This window comes from Spinacia oleracea, chromosome 4, assembly GCF_020520425.1.
Source record: "Spinacia oleracea cultivar Varoflay chromosome 4, BTI_SOV_V1, whole genome shotgun sequence".
Classification (NCBI taxonomy): Eukaryota; Viridiplantae; Streptophyta; class Magnoliopsida; order Caryophyllales; family Amaranthaceae; genus Spinacia; species Spinacia oleracea.
The window spans coordinates 98,426,320-98,450,403 of NC_079490.1; the positions used below are offsets into that span (position 1 = coordinate 98,426,320).

The 24,084-nt window shown below is 35.2% G+C and overlaps 1 protein-coding gene and 1 long non-coding RNA gene across 2 annotated transcripts; one reads left to right on the forward strand and one right to left on the reverse strand.

Moving 5' to 3' along the window:
- Positions 1 to 356: 356 nt before the first annotated feature.
- On the reverse strand, positions 357 to 12,182 carry LOC110797334 (diacylglycerol kinase 5). Its single transcript, XM_022002438.2, has 13 exons — positions 11,968 to 12,182; positions 11,176 to 11,397; positions 10,944 to 11,066; positions 10,707 to 10,835; positions 10,449 to 10,534; positions 7,408 to 7,531; positions 6,389 to 6,437; positions 4,899 to 4,981; positions 4,100 to 4,167; positions 3,880 to 3,957; positions 1,390 to 1,477; positions 1,097 to 1,213; positions 357 to 964 (listed from the first exon to the last, which is right to left on the reverse strand). Exons 2-13 carry the CDS (start codon positions 11,377 to 11,379, stop codon positions 641 to 643), a joined length of 1,473 nt encoding a protein of 490 aa, XP_021858130.1. The 5' UTR covers positions 11,380 to 11,397; positions 11,968 to 12,182; the 3' UTR covers positions 357 to 640.
- Positions 12,183 to 12,426: 244 nt separating this feature from the next.
- On the forward strand, positions 12,427 to 17,591 carry LOC130459568 (uncharacterized). Its single transcript, XR_008919064.1, has 2 exons — positions 12,427 to 13,084; positions 17,306 to 17,591. It is a non-coding gene; the product is annotated as an uncharacterized lncRNA (long non-coding RNA).
- The last annotated feature ends 6,493 nt before the right edge of the window (positions 17,592 to 24,084 follow it).

A 24,084-nucleotide genomic window follows, 5' to 3' on the forward strand; every position in this document is an offset into this window, starting at 1 on the left:
TTGGGTCAAGATTGTGGAAGAAAATAAGGGGTTAGAATGTGTTATGTCAACTTTTTGGAAACTGAGGTGGAAGAATAGAACCTATAAAAATATTGTGTAAGAAGGTAAAAGTTGAGAGAAATTGTCTTACATTTGACTAAGAATCAACTCATCAAGTATGCATATAGTTTTATAGTTGAGGTACACACTAAAAACACTTGAAGGCGAGAAGGCATTATATGGTTTCATTTGAATGATTATGTTTTCTTGCTTGCAAAGAGAAGAAGAAAGAACAGCAAGGGAACGAGGCGGCGAAAAAATGCAAGACTTCTTCTGTTACTTAAAGAGGTAAGTGTTTCATTACTTTTTAAGATAACTTGTAAAACAATATTCCACTTTATACAGAGTACAAATTACAAGGAAACTTAGTTAACAAGTTTTGCTCGTCTTCTCCGGTTGATATTTTTAACAATTCTAGACTTTGAGAACGAAAGCCAATACAATGATTCTACGTCTTTGGTCAAGGAAAACAACCATTACTCTAACACTTGTACAATAATGAATTTGAAGGGGAAAAAAATTACACGTAATGATGAATCAATATAACAAAGAGTTTACTCACAACTGCCAGAAGATATTCACATTAGGGTGGACAATAGGCCTAACTCATATGTGATAAGTCAACTTCATCTGGGATCCTGAATGTGCTAGCAGCACCGAATTTGCTCCACTCTTCACCTGTTGTGGCTGGAGAATCGTCTTCGTTATCGTCTTCAGTTACACTATGATGTATTGAAGATGGATCATGCATACTTCTCGCACGGCAGCCATGGGTGGCAAGCATATTCACCTGACCATGGTGAGAGATTTCTACCACAACAGCATCATCATCAACTGGTAGAGGTTGTTTCCAAGGTTCCCCATCAATCCTCATAAACGTATGTTCAGCAGCACCTTTGTGAAACTCAAAACGGATTCTCTTTGCCTGAACGTGTAAATTTTAGCCAATAATAGCATAGAAGAGTAAGTTACCACACAATACTTAAATTTACAAAAGAGAAGCACATAATCCTGTTTGCAAAGGATATGGAAAATTCATCCTGGATATGCGAGTTACCTGTGCAAGACGAGTCCCATGACCATTCGGCGCTAGGAGAACAAGCCCATGCCAAGCATCTCTAAAACCAACAACTTCAATAAGGCCATCATCAACATAAGGAGGAGTCAAATCTCTCTGCACACCAGATTCCAACACAACGTTTTACTGAGAGAGCTACTCAAAAAGATTTTGGGGGGAGGTTTATGAACACCTCATTTCTTTTTTCTTTTGGGACATGGGGGGGGGGGTTGGTAGAGGAGAAAAATGATAAGATATCAAGACAATGTTCCAAGCAGCATGTATGGACTAACATCTCGTAATTTGTTCTTGTTTGGTGTGCCCCAAGGATTTAGTCCACCTGAGAAACTTGGCAAATTGAGGCATACAATTGACCTGATACTGTATGTAAGGAAGAACAAAAAAAAAATGTTAAGATTGTAACAGTTATTATGCAAACAAAAAGTGTTTGATGAACGCATTGATACATGGATTGTGTTAGGTTCCTGTACTGGGAGACCAAAGATGGATTAAGTTACAGTCATTTCTCATATAACATTCTTTAAATAACTTTCTTCTACAAATCATTGCATACTGTTGTTAATTCTCCATGTGAGCACCTACGTATTCTTAAGTCATAAACTAGAAGGAGAAAAAAGAGGACAACTCTAATTTGGAAGATAAGGGTGCTTATGGATTTATCAACCATGAAAGACAACCGAGACACTCTCTTAGAATCATTAGGTTATGACCCAAATCAAACACCTCAACATTTATTTTTATTTTTATATCTATAAAATGGAGGACATTTGATGCTTTTGCAATCAAGCATGTAACCAGCCCCGGCCCTGAGGGTAGGCGGGGAGTGCAGCCGCCTAGGGCCTAAGGCGAAAAGGGCCCCAAAATAGAATTTTGTACAGTATATTGGTATAAAAATAATTAAATGCGATAATCAACATAAAAATTATCCCTTGCTCAGTGGTAAAGGTAGCAAAATGTCTCTACATTTGACTTGGTGATCGCGGGTTCAAGTCCTCATGCCAGCAGTATTTTATTATTTTTTGGTTTAACAACTTTCCACCCTCTCTTTGCTCATTTTACTTTCGTTACTCTTGTTTTACTTTTTAGCTAGTTATTTTTTTTTAATTCACCTTTTTCTTTGGAGGAATTGATTTTCTCATTCATAATTTGTGTATGTCAATTTTTAATTTATTAAAACTCTCTCTTTCATGTTAGCATTGCGTTTCATACAAATAAGTCAGCATAAAGTTTACATTGTAGTGCATGACATCTAATTTAGCTTTTAGTACTCAGTTGTAAATTTGTAATTCATTTAATAGTTGTGGGCAAATTTACCTGTATGATAGATTATGAGTCTATGTTAGATGGTATCGAAAAATGAAATTTCAAACTTTATTTAGTGATAACAAGAATAAAGAACTACTCAGTACTAAAATAAATCTTTTTTTTGTATCAAATAATAAACCTATTTTCTCATATTGACTACCTAATACCGTAATTAAGTGATTATCTATATTACTAATAATTGCAAGCCCTTATAGCAAGCCGGTGAAATTCTAGATGGAGATAAATAATTTTTATTGATTTGAATTTGAATATATATATGTAGCGGATTGGACGAAAATTTTGATACGCTTTTTTTCCCAAGGGTGGAACGATATAGTTCAGGTATCCATTAGACATATCATTTCAAAAGGGGCCCTAATATCTTATTTCTCCCTAGGCCTCCAAAAATTCAGGAACGGGCCTAAATGTAACACAATAGCCTTTCTTCTCTTGAGGAAGGTTGCATGTATTTTAGCTGCAGAGCAACCGGTTTGAAAACATATAAACATACGGCTGTGGCTCTGATAGGGAAACGACAAGCAGAATGCAACTAAAATTTCAAATCAAATTTTATTGTACATACCTAAGAATACCACCACCACCAATATACCTCACTCAGACATTCTAGGAGATCAAAATTTTATCTCAGTTTAAACCAGCAAAAACTATAACATAGAGTGAATGCTACCACCACTTCATACCAACTATTCACTAACATCCCTAAAGTCTAACACTTAAGGGTTAGTTCTCTTTACTCTCGTATGATTTTTCTAGTTTCTGGTCTTGGTAACTGGTCTAAATTTTTCATTACTGGTCTGATTTTAAGAAGAATAAGGTGAAGAGAATAGAGCCTTAAGAGAAATATTAGCACTAGTCTGAGCTAAGACTTCCACATCAACCTTTTATTAAAAAAAATTATTATTTTCAATTTCTCAGATTTTTGTCGAGACCATTTGAGACTTTTCACTTCACCCCTCATACTCAGTTAAGACTTCTAAAACTTGTGAAAAAAAAAAATGAATGAAGATAGAATTTACGGTTTAAACGTCTTAAGTATAATCTTGATATTCCAAGACTCTTGCTCAGACTTTTATCATACTCTCCCACTTAAATGGGAGGTCTTATGATAATACTCGATAAGACTATTTCTCAGACTAGCGTTAATCTTGCTCTAAGTCCCCGCATATAGGAGTGGCCTTCTCCTTCCTAATACGTTCTATCTCAAGATGTTTTTGTAATATTATTTATATTTTAGCTTAAATGCAACACTACTATTATTTCATTTGCTTTTCTACAGTTAACTATCTTTTTAACTAAATAGATAGGCAAATTTTGAGACAACATTGATTGCCACGTTAAGGTTCAAATTATGGTTCTTTAAGAGCTTCCCATTACTAGTCAGAGAAAAACTAAACTACTACAAACACAACGTAGACAATGATTATCTTCCATTTTACCTGGAAGGAATAGTGAGTTCTTCCCATTGACCACCGGGTTTCTTCATGATCTTCACCTTCGCCAGCTGTGCAATGTTCCTAATAGAAAGGAAATAAAACCTCTGCTTAGTAAAACCAATTGTAACATACAAGTGTAATAAGTTTAAAGTACAGATATTATCAATGACAATTAAAATCTAGAACATATGGCATTCTGGCAAAGAACAGCAAGCACACTCACTTATCAGCAGGATGGAAAAGGGAAGCCATAAACCAGCCTTGTGTACACCCAAGTTTAGCATATGTACTCTGCAAAGCCAATGGAAGGTAAAATCAATATTGCTACAACTTATGCCAAATAAAAGGGAAAAAAAGAACTCGAACAAAAAAATATAAGTAGATTTCGGCTTTCAAAAAACAAGGGTTACGCAAGGAGATAAAACTAAAAGATAGGGGGGAAATGGTTTGATGTGGCAAAAGCATCTTAAAAGAGAAGAAAAAGTTCATCTTATTATGGCTACTAATGAGGAGGTACATGCAAGTGATTTTGTTCATTAGACTAAGAAGAGTTTCAAGATTTATGGAAGGGTCAACATGCACAAGATAATATCAAACAAAGGAATCAAAACTTTAGAATCATAATTCAAGAAGCATTGACTTGTAAAATTCACCAAAATTGCAACAAACTTAGAGAGCATGGGGAAATGTTTTTAATCCAAATATAGACAAGGCTTAAGTAGTATTTAATCACTTGTATGGTACTATTTCAATTTGGGTTTAGTACTTCAATATCATGCTTATTATTGCTTTATAAAAGCAATATATTTGATAATCATAAGAGAGGATGTCAAGCCATAAAGGCAAAATATTTTTGAGCTCTACCTATAATGCCAATTAACAACTATGGTCAACCAAGCCGCCCACCCATTCAACATACCCACGAAATTAAAGATGGGCCACATCCCTCTCTAAGGAAAGTTGAATAAGGAGACTGAAACACACAATTGATTATACAGTACCAACTGCTATTAACCACCAACCTGATTGACCAGCTGGTTTTTAAACTTTTCAGGATTCAACTTCCTCTCAGAATGAAATGCGTAAGACACTTGGGCATCCATTCCTGTAATAATGAAGAAAAGAAAAAAGAAACAGCAAAATATAAAAAATTGGAAGATTAATATATGGTTCTCAAGTTGACGAGTATGTACGTTGAAAGAAGACAAAGTTCACTTCGAAAATATCAAGCACACTACTAGAACTGCGGGTTGGGAAAAAAGCAAGGCAAGTAACAAAAGAATACATTTAGTAAAACAATAGAGAAAAACCTATGATATTCTTTAAATTGATTTGAAAAACAAAAAAAAAGTAAAAAACAGAAGACGAACGTATAAGAATCAGAATAATATTGCAAACAGCAATTAAGTTTTTCGTTTTCCTAATGTTAAGAATTATGGGGAAGGGGCCAGGGATAGTAAAGAACGCAACAATAATTTGGTTATCAAATCTTCTAATGTACAGAAGATACATCAATGAAGCAAGACATCATCAAATTTCAATATTCTCGTAGTACAACACCTTTGGGAAAAGAATGGCCTAACATTTAATTTATACTGCCTCCATTTCATAGTGTTCTTAACGCTTGCCGTTTTAGTCTGTTTTGAAATGTTCTTTGACATGGTAATTTATCTTACCCCGCAACATTAACAATCTTTCCACTTACTGTCTCTTACTTTATTTTTTTTCTTACACCCACCCACCTTTTACAATAACGCTCAACTTTATCCATATTTTATTACACTTACACCTTTTTACACACTCTCTCTCTCCTTTGTCTTAATATTTGTTAAGATAATAAGTAATGAGAACATCATGAAACGGAGGTAATAAGTATTAATTGCATCACTGTTCATCAACTTCTTTTATTAGGAAAGACCTTAAGCTGCACATTGGAAAGGAAAGGGAATTCTTATATGGATTAATTTACAACCGGATTCAATAGATAGATAGATGAAGAGTGATTAATCGCTGGTAAACTGTGGGCAAAGAAGCCCATACCCACCCAAAAAAATGAAATGAAATGAAATATACAAAAGTAAGGGGACTACTTAATGAATGGGTAAGTGTTGATATATACTGTCAATGTTTGTATAAATATAATGTCAAAGTTCAATTAAAATTTGTCATACCCACCGAAAAAAAAAAGGAATGAAATAGAAAAGGTAAGGGGACCACTTAAATGAATGGGTAAATTGTTGCCATATATACTGTCAAAGTTTGTATAAATACTATCATTGTTATGTTATATAAATACTGTCATTATTGTACTAAAACCTGTCATTATTGCCCATACTTTAGCACTTTGTTTGATTTTTCAACATATTATGTGAAAATGCCAATTTGCCCTTTCGTATAGGCATTTTTCCGGTGTATCACTCCTCATAGATAGATAAATAGAGAGAGAGAGAGAGAGAGAGAGAGAGAGAGAGAGAGAGAGAGAGAGAGAGAGAAACAAAAATCACCATCATACCCATGCTGAAGTAATTCCAGAATCCACCACGAAATGTAAGGTGGCCTTCCTAGAAAGCATCAAACCAAAGATCTCATGAGAATTTAACTTATTGTTGCCAAATAATTTAGTTTCAGAATACTTGTGCATGAGAACTTTAAGGCAAAAGAATTAAAGATTTAACTACCAAAATACATGGGTGATCATCTATAGTGTATTATATCGAGCATTAGTCACAAAAGTACACCAAGTAAAGTTCTTTTCATGATACTGGATCAATTTTGTATTTTCTCCTCTAAGTGAAATTACAATACATGGTTCTGTTCTAGTAATAACAAGTAAATTAATTGACAGTGTTGAAAGCATAAAATTTTAATCCCAGGTGACAAGTTCCAGCAAGATAGCTAGTGTTTTTATTATGACAACCACTACACTTAAAGAGTACACAAGTGAAGCATGACCTTAGTACTGATTGTAATATAACCGCGTCCTCCAAAACTTGGTTGAGCTCATAAAAAGGGAATCAATACTGCAAAACTATTGCCTTTGCTTTTCCTGAATTTGACTATAAATTATACTTGTAGTTCAGACATAGATCCGATTTTTTCACTGTACGGTTGTTCCTTTTAATGCACAACAGCATCAGCAATACTGAAAAAAATGCAACATTTTGGAGACTCCACGATGATTTGTTTAGGTTACATATTTACATTGGATTCATCCCACCCTCATGATCTGAATGCCATTCTACAGCTGCATATTCTATACTCCATTTTATCTCTCCCAGAACTACAAGTTTGAAGGACATGTAAAGCTTTCATCCAAGCACAACAAAAAGATTTAGTAAATCTAACCGGTCCAAAACTGCCTGATAATAGCACTTACATTGTAAAGATGTAAACAGAATAAACAGTAAATTGATATGCATGCACATACAGCATGAAATATAGAACCACAAGTTTTGTATTGTTATTAACACGGAGTAGTAAAATTAAGATGGTTAAGGAGAAATAATGGTAACAAGTTAGAAGAATCTGTACCATGTTAGAAGAATCTGTCGAGGAAACACGATGAAATGCATGTAGTGAATGTGGCAGCTCAAGAGGCGCAATCGGATCACAGTTTCCTTCAGCTGGGATCTTCATCCTCATAAGGATATGCCAGCTAAAAGTAACAAAAAGTACAAAAAATATAATATGATAATGGGCCAATCATTAATCAAAAGGTTAATTATGTACGTCAAGTTAGCCTCCAAGAGTCCCATTTGTAGTAAAGAATGTTTATGGAGACAAGAAAAGAGGACTCGACAACATCGACTTCCAAATATTTAAGGTTAATTATGCAGGTGTAGTGGGGCTAATTGAGAATGGACATTGGACAGTCAGGGAAATCCAGATTGGAGATACTAAGGGAAATTAAATTAGACCAAAAATAACCTAGGTGGAAGGGGTTAGAAAAAACTTGAAACAATTGGATCTCCAAGTTTATTGTGCATTGCTTTTAGGAGTTTGTGGGGAGAAGGACTCATGCCAGTGACTAATAGGGATAACATCTTGATCCATGTAGCTACCCCATCTTTTTGGAAATAGGGTTCCATTACTGTCAAGGTATTGTGATAATATGTAACAGAGAACTCTTTTATTATGAGTAATCCCGGTAATTCTATAGGCCTTCTGGAAACATGTAACAGGGTCACTGGATCTCTGTAAGTAGAACTACAACACAAGATCATACTTGCGTTATGTTAATCAACATCCTCAGGGAGTTTAGCTGTTGTAAAGCAAGTAAAAATTTCAACCAACACCTTTCAATCAAGGATAAAATATAATAGCCTTCCAATCAAGTAAAAACTCAAGGGTAAAGGTTGTCTTGCACAGGAAAAATGTGTGCCTAGGTTGGGTACCTTTTGCAAGAAGAAACCAAGCCCGTTGTAACCCGACATCATAACCCCAGCAATAACCAAACCAAGAAAATGTATCCCCCGACAACCATGATGCCAGAATTAATCAAAACGAGGTCTACGGCCAAGGAGTAAGCCTGCTTTTGGGAGGTCGTGCACATAATCTTCTCGAGGTCGTGCACATAATCTTCTCTAGAAACTAGACACGAGCCTTTTACAAGGCGCTAAAGCAGCGGCTTGGATAGTTAAATCTCCAAGTTTGCCTTCTCCCTCTTTTCCTGAATCTTTTTCTTTGATGTGTTTACCTGTTCAATTTGATTTTCCTTTCATTCTTTTTCTCATTCTTTAATTTTCTTATTTCGTATGCGATTTTATTCATTCCTTTTTCTCATCCTTTGTACTGTCTTTTGATTCTAATTATTGCTCATCATTTCAGTATTATTTTTATCAGATTGAGAAACATATGTAATTACAATTTCTCAATCTCTTACTACGTTTGTATCCAACTTTTTAGAGTTGTTGGGGATGCTAGAGAGAATTAGTAAAACTTCAAACAAATGAGGTTGTCGTTGAGGAAGCTTTGATCTTACTGCTATTACTTTTCAGGTTTGTTCTTTATTTATTGGAGTAGTTTATATTTGATTTTTTTTTTTTTGCAATAATGATGTTCGAAATTAGTATGGAACAGATTTTTTTAGCTAATTGTGATGGAATTTTGTTTCTTTAGTCAAATAGAAATATCAGTGTGTTAGAGATTTCTCAATATCTGAAGTTATTTAAGGATAGAAAGCTAAAATGATTCTGTGGTTTGGTTATTTTAATGATCTTTAATGTCTGAATTTTCAATTTTACTAAGGTTTTAGAGATTAGAGATGTTGGGCTCTAAATTTGGTTTGGTTAATGTTTCCTCTCCACCGCTTGGTTATTACAAATTGAGGGCTTTAATTATGTAAAATTGTTTGTGGGTTGTTATGGTTGTTTCACGTAAAAATGTGAATGAATAAATGCTTAACAAGCTTAGAGAGGTGTTCCAAAATATGTTGTATCATGTCTTTGTTATGCAGGTGATGCATTTTATTCTGATTATTAGATATGTTGTGAAATGATCATCTTTATGCCTCGGAGAAGTTCAGTGAGTTGTTGCATTTTTATTCTCTTTCTTAAATTGTAGTACGCAGACAGATTTTTATTAGCTTTGTTTTGAGAAATTATTCATTAAGATTTTAGAGTTTCTGTACAATGATACCAAAAGGTTGCTAATTCAATGGCTAATATAGGTGTTTATTTGCATCCTTATTCATGTAATACAAAGTACTTTCTTTTCAATCAACCACATACGTCATTTGGTTATCTCACCCTACCCCTGTAATTGTGCTGCTATACAAATTTTGTATGTGGTTTTTTGGTTAATAGATGTGAGTTGGTGTTTTTTTTTTTTTTTTTTTGTATATTGTTGGAGTGTTTATTTTGTAAGTGTTTTTTTTTTATTGTTGCAGACTTGCAGAAAATGGAGATAAAACTAATGTAAAATGTTTACTACTTTGTATTATTATTTAAATTTTTTACATAAATAGATTTTTGCACGACTGCTAATCTACTCAAGGAAAAAATATAATAGCCTTCCAATCAAGTAAAAACTACAAAGGTAAAGGTTGTATAAGTTCCTTTTTCTTGCACGGGAAAATGTGTGCCTGGCTTGGGTACCAAGCAAGTTGTAACCTGACACCCATAACCCCAGCAATAAACAAACCAAGAAAATGTATCCCCCGACAATCATGATGCCAGCAGTAATCAAAACAAGGTCTACGGCCCAAGGAGAAAAGAGAAGCCCCAGCACATTGTGCCTGCTTTTGAGAGGTCGTGCACATAATCTTCTCTAGCAACTAGACACGAGCCTTTTACAAGGCACTAAAGCAGTGCCGTTATACAAATCCATATTACTGACATCCTAGTTAAGAGAATATTTTGGGGACTTTACAGCTAGTAAATAGACTGGTCAAAAAGCAATAATATACTATAAACTCTACTATTACAGAATTGGTTCTCTTCATTGCTTCAATTATAAGGATGAAAAAAACACAAATTAGGGTATTTTCAATACATATTTTCTTCATACTAGCACAATTATTAGAACAGTAGAATAAAATACACAACAAGAATAGAGTAAAAGAGAAACATTACTTGTCGATTTTCATTTCTTTTGCCTTCATGACTTGATACAAGAATGCCTTGACAGATTCTTTATCTGTCCCTGGGTTTTTCTTTCCCTGCAAGTGATAACTGTATAAGTTTTACCATCAAGGAGCCTAGGACCATCATTGGATAAACATAAAAGAGCAAGGAAAAGATTATGCAGGATGAAACAAGGAAGGGATATGGGAAACAGTACAGAATGCGATTCGTATAATTGGGCTCTACACTAAAGTAAATGTTCTTTACCCAACCAAATGCAAAAGGGAGGTTGTTTCCTGTTCCAAGGGGCATTGTAGCAATAGGAGGAGCATGAGACAACTTCAAGTCACAAACAACTCCAAGAAGCCATCCAGCTGTACCATCACCACCGGCAACCTAATGAGCAAGCATACGTTAATGAACTGTAAAGTTGGACAATAAGCGTCGTGGATGTGACAAGCAACACACATCATACATGAACCAACTATCGTAACAAATACTTACAACTAGTCTAAGTTTCTCCTGAATCTTTATAGCCAAATCATCTTCCTTCTGTTTTAGCTTTTCCAGGTTGAGATAAAGCGTACTTAGAAACTCATCTGGCGCTTGCTCCAACAAATCAACTACCTGCATTTAGACAACCTAGTCACTCAGGCAAGTGAATTCAAAGGTGCCCAGTCCATATTCACATTTGAAATCGAAAATTTTGAAAACGTAGTCCAGCTAAATCGATCACCTGGTTTTCATTAAGAAGAGAACGATAGGTTTCAAGCAGACTCCCACCAAGCTGACCTCCACTTTTAGAGTTAACAAAGACAATTACAGGACAATCAGGAATGTCATATGAACAGTCCTCAGGCTGGGAATCTTGATTTAGTAAATAATCAGGAATCCAGAACTCCTTTAATAGTCTATCTGTCTCAGATATTGGATCCCCCATGCTACTATTCAGATTCAACTGCAGAAATTCGCAACCATCACGGAAAACAATCTTATTAGCATAATCCTCAATGTACATTAAAAGATCACGGAAGCAAACACTTCAAAGAATAAATGAAAAGAGCAGATCACAAATCCCAACAAAAAATGAATAAAAAAACAATTCGCATCCAATAAAAATTACTCGGTATAATATTAAAACCGTAACATTCTCTCGTATCATTTCAACGGTACAAACAGGAAAAACACGACGTCAATCACATTCATCAGCTGAATTTTCGCCGGAAAACTCAAATAAAGCAGGGAAACAATTTAAGGATCTGAAAATACGGAGAATGTTACCGAATGCTCTAAAGGAACATATCCAGGTTCATGATTAGAAACACCACCGCAGAAGCAATTCTTGAATGATTTACAAATTTTCAATTTTCGGCCCATAATTTTAGTCAAACACAAAAGTACAAAAACAAAGTTCGAATTTTCCGGCAACAAGAGCTAGAAAAGATCTAGCGCCGCCGTTAATTCTGCCGTGGAACTGTTGCGCGCGCGTAAGAAAGGGAGGGGAACGGGGAGAGAAGGAGAAAATTACCTGAGAAGGAAGCGAGGTATCCTAAGGAGAGGGTAAAAGGTGAGAGAATGGCAGAGATGTAAATATTTATAAGCTTGTGATTGGCGATTTCACAAATCACAGGGGAGGAGAGAAAAGATGAGAAATGGAGATGGAGGAGATGTTGGAGAGAAATGCAGTAAGCAACATGATGAGCCTCCGCGGTTTGTTGATGGCCGTTTCAGTTTGACTTTATTTATCTTATATCTATACCCTTTAAAAAGCCAAAAACATGGCAACTAACATTTTCATTAATACCTACTAGTGTGTGTGCCCGTGTAAAAACACGGGACATTGATAATATATAAAACTAAAAATACATATACAAAAAATAAAAGTGATTAATATTGCACGGGACATTGATAATATATAAAACTAAAATATATATACAAAAAATAAAAGTGATTAAATTATGTATTTTTTAAAACAATAACTAATCAAATATAAATATATCAGTCGGTACAAACAATATAAAACCATTTAATTAGTTCGGGCAACTAAAAATGACCACTAAACAGGCCCGGTGGAAGCCCTGTGCATTCTGGTCAACAGCACAGGGCCATCGAAAATTAAAGGGCCCATTTTTTTTGAGCCCAATTTAAGTATTAAAAAAAAAAAACTATAGACGTTGTTGCTTCAATCACGTACGGTTCAATTCATCTCCCTTATCAACGCAGTAAACGCAATCAATGTTCAAAGCCTCGTAATCTTCTCCAATTACCAATTACTTTCTTGTTTCCAAAATATGTGGATTTCAATAATCTTCCATCCTTCCATATTCTATTCAAACTTTCCATTAAACAATCTCTTCTTCTCAATCAATTAACATTATTTTCTGTTCAATGTATCAATGGTTGAATTTAATCTGTTTCTACCCAATTAATCCCCTAGTCTTATCTATTTATTCCCTTCTCTACTAATTTATCAAGGAATGCGTTTTCAAATTTCATTTCAAGAAGAAAAAAAATCAGATTATAGATCTCCTCAATTCAATATTTGCTGGGAATTGGGAAGGGGTGGGATTTGGGGATTTGGGGATTTTTTGAAGATCGAAGAATAAATCAACAAACTTGATGAAATTATAGATGAAATTATGAAGGTAATATACTATAGATGAAATTATAAAGTTTGTTCTTATTTTTTCGTTTTTTATTCAGAATTTATTGATGTAATTTTGTGTTCTTTATTCTGATTTGAGATGAAACTATTGCAATTATAGATGAAACTATTGCAATTATAGATGAAACTATTGCACTTTTATTCTGATTTGAGTTTATTTTGCCTAATTAAACTTTTGGTTGCGATTTTAGTCTGATTTAGTGCTCCCTCTGTTTGTTGCGATTTTAGTATTTTAGTCTGAGTTTATTGATGAAATTATAATTTGTTCTTATTTCTACTTATTTTGTTAACTTCAAAGATTGTAGGATGCCATAATTGCCAAGAAAATTTGAGTTTTAATGGTTTATCCCTAATGTATTACACTTAATTAATGTAATTGCGGCAGTGACTTGAAAAGTTTTTGGTTGGATAAAAGCGTAGTACTCGTAAAATTAATCCTAGTAGTATTCCAGTTATCGCATAATTCTTTTTGTATATAGGGCCCATTTTTTAGATTAAGACTCGATTAGAACAGGGCCTCCAAAATATTCAAGACGGCCCTGCCACTAAACTTACTAATTGCTCAAAGTTTTTAGTTATATCATTGGAAGAGTCCTTGCCAAAACAAAAATGGGGTTAGCACATTTATCATCTGATGTTACCAAGTGTGTTAAGTACATCAAATTTCATAACCACTACGTAGTACAACATAAAAAACTAAAAAAGTGTCAAATTATGTTATAAATTATGAAAGCAAAACTCGTATGAACTTAACTTAATGATGTCCCTTGAAAGGGTGGGTCGTAAGTGTAAGTTGAATGTCTTTTCTGTCAAATAGAGAATTGTAAAAAATTTGTAGTAGTAGTATAAAATTAATTAAACAGGAAAAAGGATTACCATATCTTAGGGTTATCTTGTATGAACATTTTAGAGTCATCTAGGTCCTGAGGCTAAGGACCATGGAAAATTGGCTAATATTCTACACATGGAAAATTGGCAAGATATGCAACCATTAACCCTCCTTATAGTTTATAGTCAGAGATCGGATTCTTTTAGAACGTAAAGGTCGAATTTTTACACCGGTCATTCTTTTTAATGATTTAGAGGGAGTAAATAGAATTTGCTCAATTCAGGATTTCGAGGCCTCGCATTAAAATTGACATTCTTATTATTATATAGGATTTTAAGGATGAATCAACTTGAACAAAGTTTAATTACGAATTTACAATAATTCTATATTTTTATTGTCCAATTTTCTAAATACATTGTAGTTTTTTTAAAGTCTAATTGTTTAGGTGAAATACTTCAAATAATAATAAATAAATAAATAAAATCATAGATGGTAGAGTACATAATATAGTACTTACCCAAAGTCAAGCAATAGAAGAGAGATGGTTAGAACTTAATTAGCTTTGTAAATCATAATTAGTGAGACATCGCCACTCAAATTTGTAGATCGAGTATACTCACTTGAGTTGTTTCATGCCGGCCTAATGCAAAAACTCCCATCAAACAACATTAACCCTCTGTATTGTAGAACAAATCATATTTTGTGTTACTTTACTGCTTAACTCTAAATACAAAACCAATGACCGATATCAACAAATTGCACTAAATAGAAAAATTGATTGCATGATTGGCGGATTGAAAGAGAAAATATGTTTATGATGCAGTACATTCTGGTAGTGCATGCACAATGTAATCTAAAAGAGCTAAGTCTAAGAACTTTTGAAGAGAACTGAGCAAACATGTGTGTAGTAAGTTACTCTCTCCGTTTCTAAAAGATTGTCTCAATTTTCTTTTTGATCCGTTCCTTTGAGTTTGTCTCATACCATTAATAGTATGTGGTCCACACATGTCGTATATCTTAATAAAGTGAAAAATATGTTAAGGATAATCTTTTAGTAACAAATGGAGTACAGTATTATGTGAATGCAATAGCACCTCAAAGACAAAAAATCACATAATCACTCTAAACCAAATTCCAAAATTGAAGACTCAAAATGCAATAATGGATACAGAGTAATAATGAAGATTCTAACCTCTCTTAGAAGAAAACCCAAAACTTGGACAATGAAAATATAGCAAAGTGAATAATGTGATGGTCGACGATGGTATGCCATTAACTGAGTTTGAGATATAAGTATTTTTAATTTTAAATTTTTTATATAAAACTTATTTTAATTTAATGATTAAATGGTATAAAACAAAATAAAAGTCAGTAAAATCAATGGACAAGAATATTCCACTTTTATTCAAAGGCTAAGATTTAATAGTTTGTGGTGGCCACCACTTTATTGTGGCTATTGTAAAATTGTCCTTCTATTATTATATAGGATATATAGGATATATAGGATATAGGATAGGATAACACCCTTGATTTCCTTTTTCAAAAAAACAAATTTCTCTTAAGAATAGTGCGCGGATAAAAATGCCCTTCCTTATTAATGATGCCTCAGCTGCTCCCTTTGTTCCAGTTGAGAGTCTAAAACTAATGTTTTATTGTCCTCTGACTCACCTTTCCTTGATTCCGGTAACCCACTTTCTTCTTTCTCTGCCTCCCTTCTTTCTTATAACCAGAAACCAAAAAAACACTTTCCTATCTCTCCTCTACCTTCTCCTACGATGAGTTTCTTCATGGCTGACATGTAGACAAGAAGTACGCGTAGTGGAAGTCAATCTCTGGTTCTTTGTCTATGCAAATGACTCACTAATCAGAACCTTGTAAGGCTTCCCCTCTCTTGCCGATACTTTCTCTCCCTTAATTTCATCAACTCCAGGGTTTCGGAATTTATGATACTGCTGGTTTGGTTGCAATTGACTAATTTTGTAAATTAGGATTTTTATTTGCTAAGCTGGTTGAATTATTTGAGGGATAATTGTTAATTTTATTGCGTTTTGTGGTGCCTAGATAAGTCCGTATAGACAAGCTTTCTTTCAATCTCTATTTTCCCTCTTCTCTTAACTACAATGCCCCTGAATTTGTTGTTCTAGGTCGCTCGAATGTTGGGAAATGTTCTCTTAATAAAAATCTTGTAGACTTGTTAGGAAGAAAGAGGGTCGGGTTTTGTCTTTGCTTGTTTTCACGCTTGCCCACCACCTGTTTGTTTAATTCCTCAACGAGAAAGACATTTTTTTGTTTAAAAAGGAAGTTTAAGGAATACTATGTAGAAGACAATGGGGGGACATTATCAGTTTGTGACGAGTAAATTTGCCAAGGTAAAGCTCCGAATTTCATAACGCATGATGAATGAAATTGGAAGCAGATTGCCTAGGAATTACTCTGTATTAGTTAGTACGATTAGGATGTTGGTTTTGTCAAGGTATCTAAATGCAAGTGGTATATGATAAAATAGTGTCATCCGTAAAAATAACACATTGAGATTTCTTTTGGGGCTTAGTGTTCTTAAAGCATTCCCCTGAACTCAGTAGTACTCCCTCTGTTTCGTTTAGTTATGTTCATTTTTTTTATTATCATTATTTTGTAATTGAAGTTGTAAGTTTTGACAAGGTATTGAAATACCTATACTGTGTATAATTTTACGAGTTTGAGCTGATCTCGAGCCAATTTTTTGACTGAAAAAATTTTGTTGTCATTCCTTCAGAATTTTCCACAAAGACTTAGAATCATATATGATGTACTTTATAGTTCGTTATAGTGGAGTTGGCAAATGTCTATACAAAGTATATGGATAAGAGTTCATATCCATGTCCAGATTATCCACCACTGCAGGTCAACCATGAATTGTAAAATATACTCTAAATCGAAGAAAATATAAATTTGCACTGAAACCTTGTCAAATTGGATTATACAATATTACAAATCTATGATAAAATTATCATTCTTTTAAACTAGAGGTGTGTTATGTAAAGAATTCAATAAGACCTGTAATCTCCTTGCACAACAATTTGGTTCCGTCTGCTAACATAATGATGTTGCTTATCACAAGAACAGTTTGTGTATGAACTGGTGTTGGTTTATTGTAGTGAGTTGCTTCTTCCCCACCAACTAATAAAGCTTCTCTTGCAGGAATTATTTTTCCCACCAAAACTCGCGCAATATTCCATGTACAAGCTCCCAATATCCTCTAGGATTTCATTATAGGATTTTTACCGATAGTTTTGATTAAATTTGTTAATACATTTCAAGTTGTAATTAAATTTGCGTGTTTTATGGGTTGATTTAATGTTCTCACTTTTTTGTGTGTGGATTGTGTTGTAGTTTTTTTTTGGTTCTACTACAAGGAGTTCTCACCGCCTCCGATGAGTGGACTAATCTCCAGCGGGAGTTTGCATGGGTACCTCGATGAGAAGCATCCTCCCAGTTGAGATTTATTCCATACCCAAGGCTCGAACCCGAGACCTCAGTTAAGGAGCAAGAGAATCTTAACCACTCATTCCAACCTCAATTGGTTTGGATTGTGTCGTAGATACAAAGGGGAATGGGGCTTTCATTCGCAAAAGTTGTTAAGTAGGCTCATTGTAAAGAAATAGATGGAATTTTGATGATCTTGCTTTTATTTCACTTTGTAGGTAGGTCTTCTTGATAACTTTATGTATCATGATGTTTATTGTTGATTACTTTATAATTTAAAACTGGTTTGACGGGGAGAGAGAGCGCGCGCTATGAATTAGATTTCTTTCAATACAATGACTTTTTCAACCAACAACTATATACTTAAACTATAAATATTTGTACATTATTTTTCGCCAAAGAAAACCGCGCGCCTAGTCCTTTTAAAAGAAAGGACTTGGTTTTAACGAGTAAACTGCTTTAAAGGTTCCTAAACTTTGCCAAAAAAAAAGCAGTTTAGTCTTCGAAGTTTTAAAATGAGCAGTTTAGTCCTTCAAAGTTGATGGAAATAGCTATTTTTGTTAACATTGTTTGGTGTTCCGTTAAATTGAATAAAATAATAATAATAAAAAAACTGCTTTAAAAAAAAGAAAATTAATTTACACGTGTATTAGTGATTTGAAACAGCTGATTTTCATTATTTTTTAGCCTTTTCAACTTACTTAGCCTTTTCACATGGCTTTTTCTTCATTTACATGTTTGACCCTTTTCTCTGCAATTTTTCTTTTGTCAAATTTCGTCCAATACATATTTTCACCCAACATATATTTTACCCACTACTATTCATGTTCTGTTTCTACTAATCCGGAGATTTTTTAAAATATTAATCATATGCTATCTCTCAATTAATTCAATTATACAATTCTTTTATTCCTTCTTATCGGATCTTCATTGCAATTTCCGAATTCTTTGATTTTTCCCCTTTAATTTAGGAATTTGGTTGGTTTTAATTAGTGAGTATATAAAAAAGTTTGAATCTTTAGTTAATTTGATCTGAGTTTGTTGAGATTGACTGATTTTGCATCTCATTAAGATGAGTTTATCCGATCTTTCTAATCTTTTGCGCCTTTCTCTAACGGGGTAGATTCAATGGGGGGATTTTGGCCTCAATTTCCTTCTTCAAACGAACAACCTGAGGTAAATTCAAAATTTGGCTCAATTTGCAATGCATTTATGATTGGTTCAATAAGCACTCCACAAATGAACCAACCATAATCTTCTTCTCGCTCCCCTGTTTCGAGCCGATGTTAGTGAGATTCAAAGGTTCAACTTTTTTTGGTAAATTTGGGTATTAGTCAAATTCGGGATGGGTATCTGAATTTGAGTAAGTTGGGTATTAGTCAAATTTGGGATGGGTGTTTCAATTTGAGTAATATTATGAGATCTAGAGGGGTTCATTTGAGCAGAAAAATTAGAGGGAAAATCAGATTTGAAAGATTTGTCAGTATAATTAGGGGGAGTATTATTAAGGGTGAAAAAAACTTATGAAGCAAGTAGAAGAAGAAGTGGAGGTTGAAGAAGGGGAGAAAGCAAGGAAAACAAAGATAACACCACGAACAAAAGTAGAGGTTTTGTGGTTTTGAAGAGAGAGAAAAAATAGTTGTTGAATGAGGGATTTTCCTTTATTTAATAATTGTTTACATGTAAAAGTAACTGTTTTTTTGTCGTTTTGTGGATTTTATTTTAGTTTCCCTTTAACTTTAATGCTTTTAAACGGACGTTAGTAATGGAAGCAAAAAAGCAGCGGTTTCCATCCACTTTGAGGGACTAAACTGCTCCTTTTCAAAGTTGAGGGACTAAACTTCTCCTTTTGACAAAGTTTAGGGACCTCCATAGCAGTTTACTATGGTTTTAACTATTCATCCAATAGTGAGTAGACTAAAATACCCTTGCATTTCTTCCATTTATCATTTGTGCCCTTTTCTCGTCTGCTGCCACGTCGCTTAATGCTGGGCCGCTGATTGATTATCCAGATTGTGTTAGGTTATGATACATATGAACAACATAAATCATGCGGAAAAACCAATATGTCAGGATTCAAATTAATTGCACATAATCAAATAATTAGTCTAGAATGCATACACTTTGTAACGTGCCCTCCCTAGCTGCTCCTGAACCGAACAAGAACAAGTCTTTAGAACTCCAAGTGTCGTCCCTCCGTAGAAAGTCCACAGCACGTCCAGATCCGCCTTAAGATTGACCAACTAGAATCGCCCTTAAGGTACTAGTAATATTCGGTTGATATGGGGCAATAATATGAATGAATTTTTCTCTCAAAAGGTCACTTTGAATACTTGAAAACTCGTCCTTAAATTGTGAACCAGGGCCACATATTTATAGGGGTATGGAAAGGGAATTGGAATCCTATTAGGATACTAATTAGCTTAATTAGAATTTTATTAAAACTCTTATTAACTAATTTTATCCATTAGGATTAAGAATTTAATCATTGAATGAATCCCATTAGATTTAGGATTTGTATCGGACACAAACACACACGAGCATCGCCCTTGTGGGCGCTCATCCCACGCAAGCCTTGCGGCCTACGCAAGCCTCGCCGCCCACACGAGCAGCGCAGCTCGCAGCCCATCGCGCGCGCGCTTTGGCCTGCTGGGCCTGGCCTTGCGCTGGGCCTGGCGTGGCCTTGGCTGTCTTGTGTGGCGCGCTGGCTTGCTGGACGCGGGCCTGGCTTCGTGATGGGCCTTAGTCTAGCAAGTCTCGTCGGATGCTAATTCGTACGACGCGCTTCCGATTAATTTCCCGATTCCGGAATTCATTTCGGATACGAACAATATTTAACATTTCCGATTCCGGAATTAATTTCCGTTTCGAATAAATATTTAGTATTTCCGTTTCCGGAATTATTTTCCGATTCCAATAATATTTCCGATTCCGACAATATTTCCGTTTCCGGCAATATTTCAGATTCCTGCAATATTTCCATTTCCGATAAAATTTTCGATACGTACCATGTTTCCGTTTCCGGCAACATCTACGACTTGGATAATATTTATATTTCCGATACGATCCATATTTCCGTTTCCGGCAATATCATCGTTTCCGGAGTATTCATTGTTTGCCTTTGACGATCTCAGCTCCCACTAACCAAGATCCGTCGATTCCGAATATCCATAGATGGAGTATTTAATTCCATTAAATACTTGATCCGTTTACGTACTATTTGTGTGACTCTACGGGTTCAGTCAAGAGTAAGCTGTGGATTAATATCATTAATTCCACTTGAACTGAAGCGGCCTCTAGCTAGGCATACAGTTCACTTGATCCTACTGAATTATTAACTTGTTAATTAATACTGAACCGCATTGATTAGACTTTACATTAAATGCATACTTGGACCAAGGACAATATTTCCTTCAGTCTCCCACTTGTGCTTAGGGACAAGTGTGCATTTCCTAATTCCTTTGTCACTCGATGCTTGCTCTTGAACATAAGGTAAGAGTTGTCATCCTTATTATGTCCAGGGGTGTTTCTCGGTTTCAGAGTTCAACTGATTAAATAAACAAATAATCATAGCCTATGATTCATCTGAGCACGGCCATGCATTTTACAGTTTCTAGCTCTCCGAGTGGCCTTGTACAATTTTTCAGCATCTCCTCCCGATTTATGGGAGGATAATCCCAATCTTGTGATCTTGAGATTAGAGTTCGTTTAATAGGTGATTACCTGAGCGTTGCCGTTATAGCCTCCTTTTACGGTGCGACGGTTGACAACTTCAAAGTAAGCAGTTCTCAAACAAGTAATCTCAAATCACTCAGGTATTGAGGATTTAGTGTCTAATAATTTTAATGAAATTTACTTATGACAGATTTTCATCTCTTACAGTAAAGTTTCATAGGTCTTTCCGATACTAGTCTTCCCAAAGTAAGTATCTATGCAAATGATTACGACATTGCCATGTCCACATAGTTCAAGAAACATAACTACTAGTCATCTTGCATTCTAGTCGTCTAACGTTTTCTATGCGTCCATCTTTATAGAAAACTCCGACCAGGGACCATTTTCAACTTTTGACATTCAAGTTCACTTGATAGACATTTCTTAGTCACAGGACTGGTCCTGACAGTCTATCTTGAATATATCGTCAAATTGAAGGGACTCATCATTTAATAAACCACAAATTAAATGGAAAAATGAATTCTATTCATTTATGCGAATGATTAACCAATAATGTTTTACAAAGTATTAAACTCTAAAACTTTAAAACATTAAACAAGGACATCAAAGCCATTCTCCAATATGCTTGATTCCCATAGATGCAGTGTGCGAGTTGTGCTTCGCCTGCGGCAGAGGTTTAGTCAATGGATCTGAGATGTTGTCATCAGTTTCAATCTTGCTTATCTCGACTTCTTTTCTTTCAACGAACTCTCGTAGATGGTGAAATATACGAAGTACATGCTTGACTCTCTGGTGGTGTCTAGGCTCCTTTGCCTATGCAATAGCTCCATTATTATCACAAGACAGAGCTATTGGTCCTTTAATGGAGGGGACTACACCAAGTTCACCTATGAACTTCCTTATCCATATAGCTTCCTTTGATGCTTCATGTGCAGTAATGTACTCCGCTTGAGTTGTAGAATCCGCAATGGTGCTTTGCTTATCACTTTTCCAGCTTACTGCACCTCCGTTGAGGCAGAAGACAAACCCAGACTGTAATCCGAAATCATCTTTGTCGGTTTGGAAACTTGCGTCCGTATAGCCTTTACCAATTAATTCATCATCTCCACCATAGACCAGGAAATCATCTTTGTGCCTTTTCAGGTACTTCAGAATATTCTTGGCAGCAGTCCAATGTGCCTCTCCTGGGTCTGACTGGTATCTGCTCGTAGCACTGAGTGTATACGCAACATCCGGGCGTGTACATATCATAGCATACATTATTGAACCAATCAATGATGCATATGGAATCCCACTCATTCGTCTACACTCATCAAGTGTTTTTGGGCAATGAGTCGTTCTTAGAGTTATTCCATGAGACATGGGTAGGTAGACTCGCTTGGAGTCTGCCATCTTGAACCTTTCAAGCACCTTATTGATATAAGTGCTTTGACTAAGTCCAATCATCTTCTTAGATCTATCTCTGGAAATCTTGATGCCTAGTATGTACTGTGCTTCTCCTAGATCCTTCATCGAAAAACATTTCCCAAGCCAAATCTTGACAGAGTTCAACATAGGAATGTCATTTCCGATAAGTAATATGTCGTCGACATATAATACTAGAAAAGCAATTTTGCTCCCACTGACCTTCTTGTATACACAAGATTCGTCTGCGTTCTTGATGAAACCAAAGTCACTGACTGCTTCATCAAAACGTATATTCCAGCTCCTTGATGCTTGCTTCAATCCGTAGATTGATTTCTTAAGCTTGCATACCTTTTTAGCATTCTTTGGATCCTAAAAACCCTCAGGCTGTGTCATAAACACAGTTTCTGTTAAAACGCCGTTTAAGAAAGCGGTTTTGACATCCATCTGCCATATTTCGTAATCGTAATATGCAGCGATTTCTAACATTATCCGAATAGACTTTAGAATTGCAACTGGTGAAAAGGTTTCATTGTAATCCACACCGTGGACTTGCCTGTAACCTTTTGCAACCAATCTAGCTTTGAAAACTTCAAGTTTCCCATCCTTGTCCTTTTTCAGTTTGAAAACCCATTTGCTTCCTATGGCTTGGTAGCCATCTGGCAAATCGACCAAATCCCAAACTTGGTTTTCAGACATGGAGTCTAATTCAAATTGCATGGCTTCTTGCCATTGCTTGGAGCTAGGGCTCGTCATAGCTTGTTTGTAAGTCACAGGTTCATCACTTTCAAGTAATAGAACGTCATAGCTCTCGTTCGTCAAAATACCTAAGTACCTTTCCGGTTGAGATCTATATCTCTGCGATCTACGCGGGGTTACATTTCTAGATGGTCCATGATTCTCACCAGATACTTCTAAAGATCTCTGAGTTTTATCCTGAATATCATCTTGAGCATTCACTAGAGTTTGTTGTTCGACTCGAATTTCTCCGAGGTCTACTTTTCTCCCACTTGTCATTTTGGAAATGTAATCCTTTTCCAAAAAGATACCATCTCGAGCAACAAATACCTTGTTCTCAGATGTATTGTAGAAGTAATACCCCTTTGTTTCCTTTGGGTAGCCCACAAGGATACATTTGTCAGATTTTGGATGAAGTTTGTCTGAAATTAATCGTTTGACGTATACTTCACATCCCCAAATCTTAAGAAAAGTCACTTTTGGAGGCTTTCCAAACCATAACTCATATGGAGTCTTTTCAACAGCTTTAGACGGAGCTCTATTTATAGTGAGTGCAGCTGTATTTAGTGCATGTCCCCAAAATTCTATTGGAAGTTAAGCCTGACCCATCATTGATCTAACCATGTCTAGCAAGGTTCTGTTCCTCCGTTCCGACATACCGTTCCATTGTGGTGTTCCAGGAGGAGTCAATTCTGATAGAATTCCATATTCTTTCAGATGGTCATCAAATTCATAGCTCAGATATTTACCGCCTCTGTTAGACCGCAGTGCCTTAATCTTCTTGCCTAATTGATTCTCTACTTCACTCTAAAATTCCTTGAATTTGTCAAAGGATTCAGACTTATGCTTCATTAGGTAGACATCACCAT

Coding starts and splice junctions, on each gene's coding strand:
- LOC110797334 (XM_022002438.2), bottom strand. CDS start 11,379: ATGGGGGATCCAATATCTGAGACAGATAGACTATTAAAGGAGTTCTGG. Junction 6,438..7,407: donor CGACAGATTCTTCTAACATG/GTACAGATTCTT, acceptor GATGCTTTCTAG/GAAGGCCACCTTACATTTCG. Junction 1,214..1,389: donor ACAAGAACAAATTACGAGAT/GTTAGTCCATAC, acceptor TCTGGTGTGCAG/AGAGATTTGACTCCTCCTTA.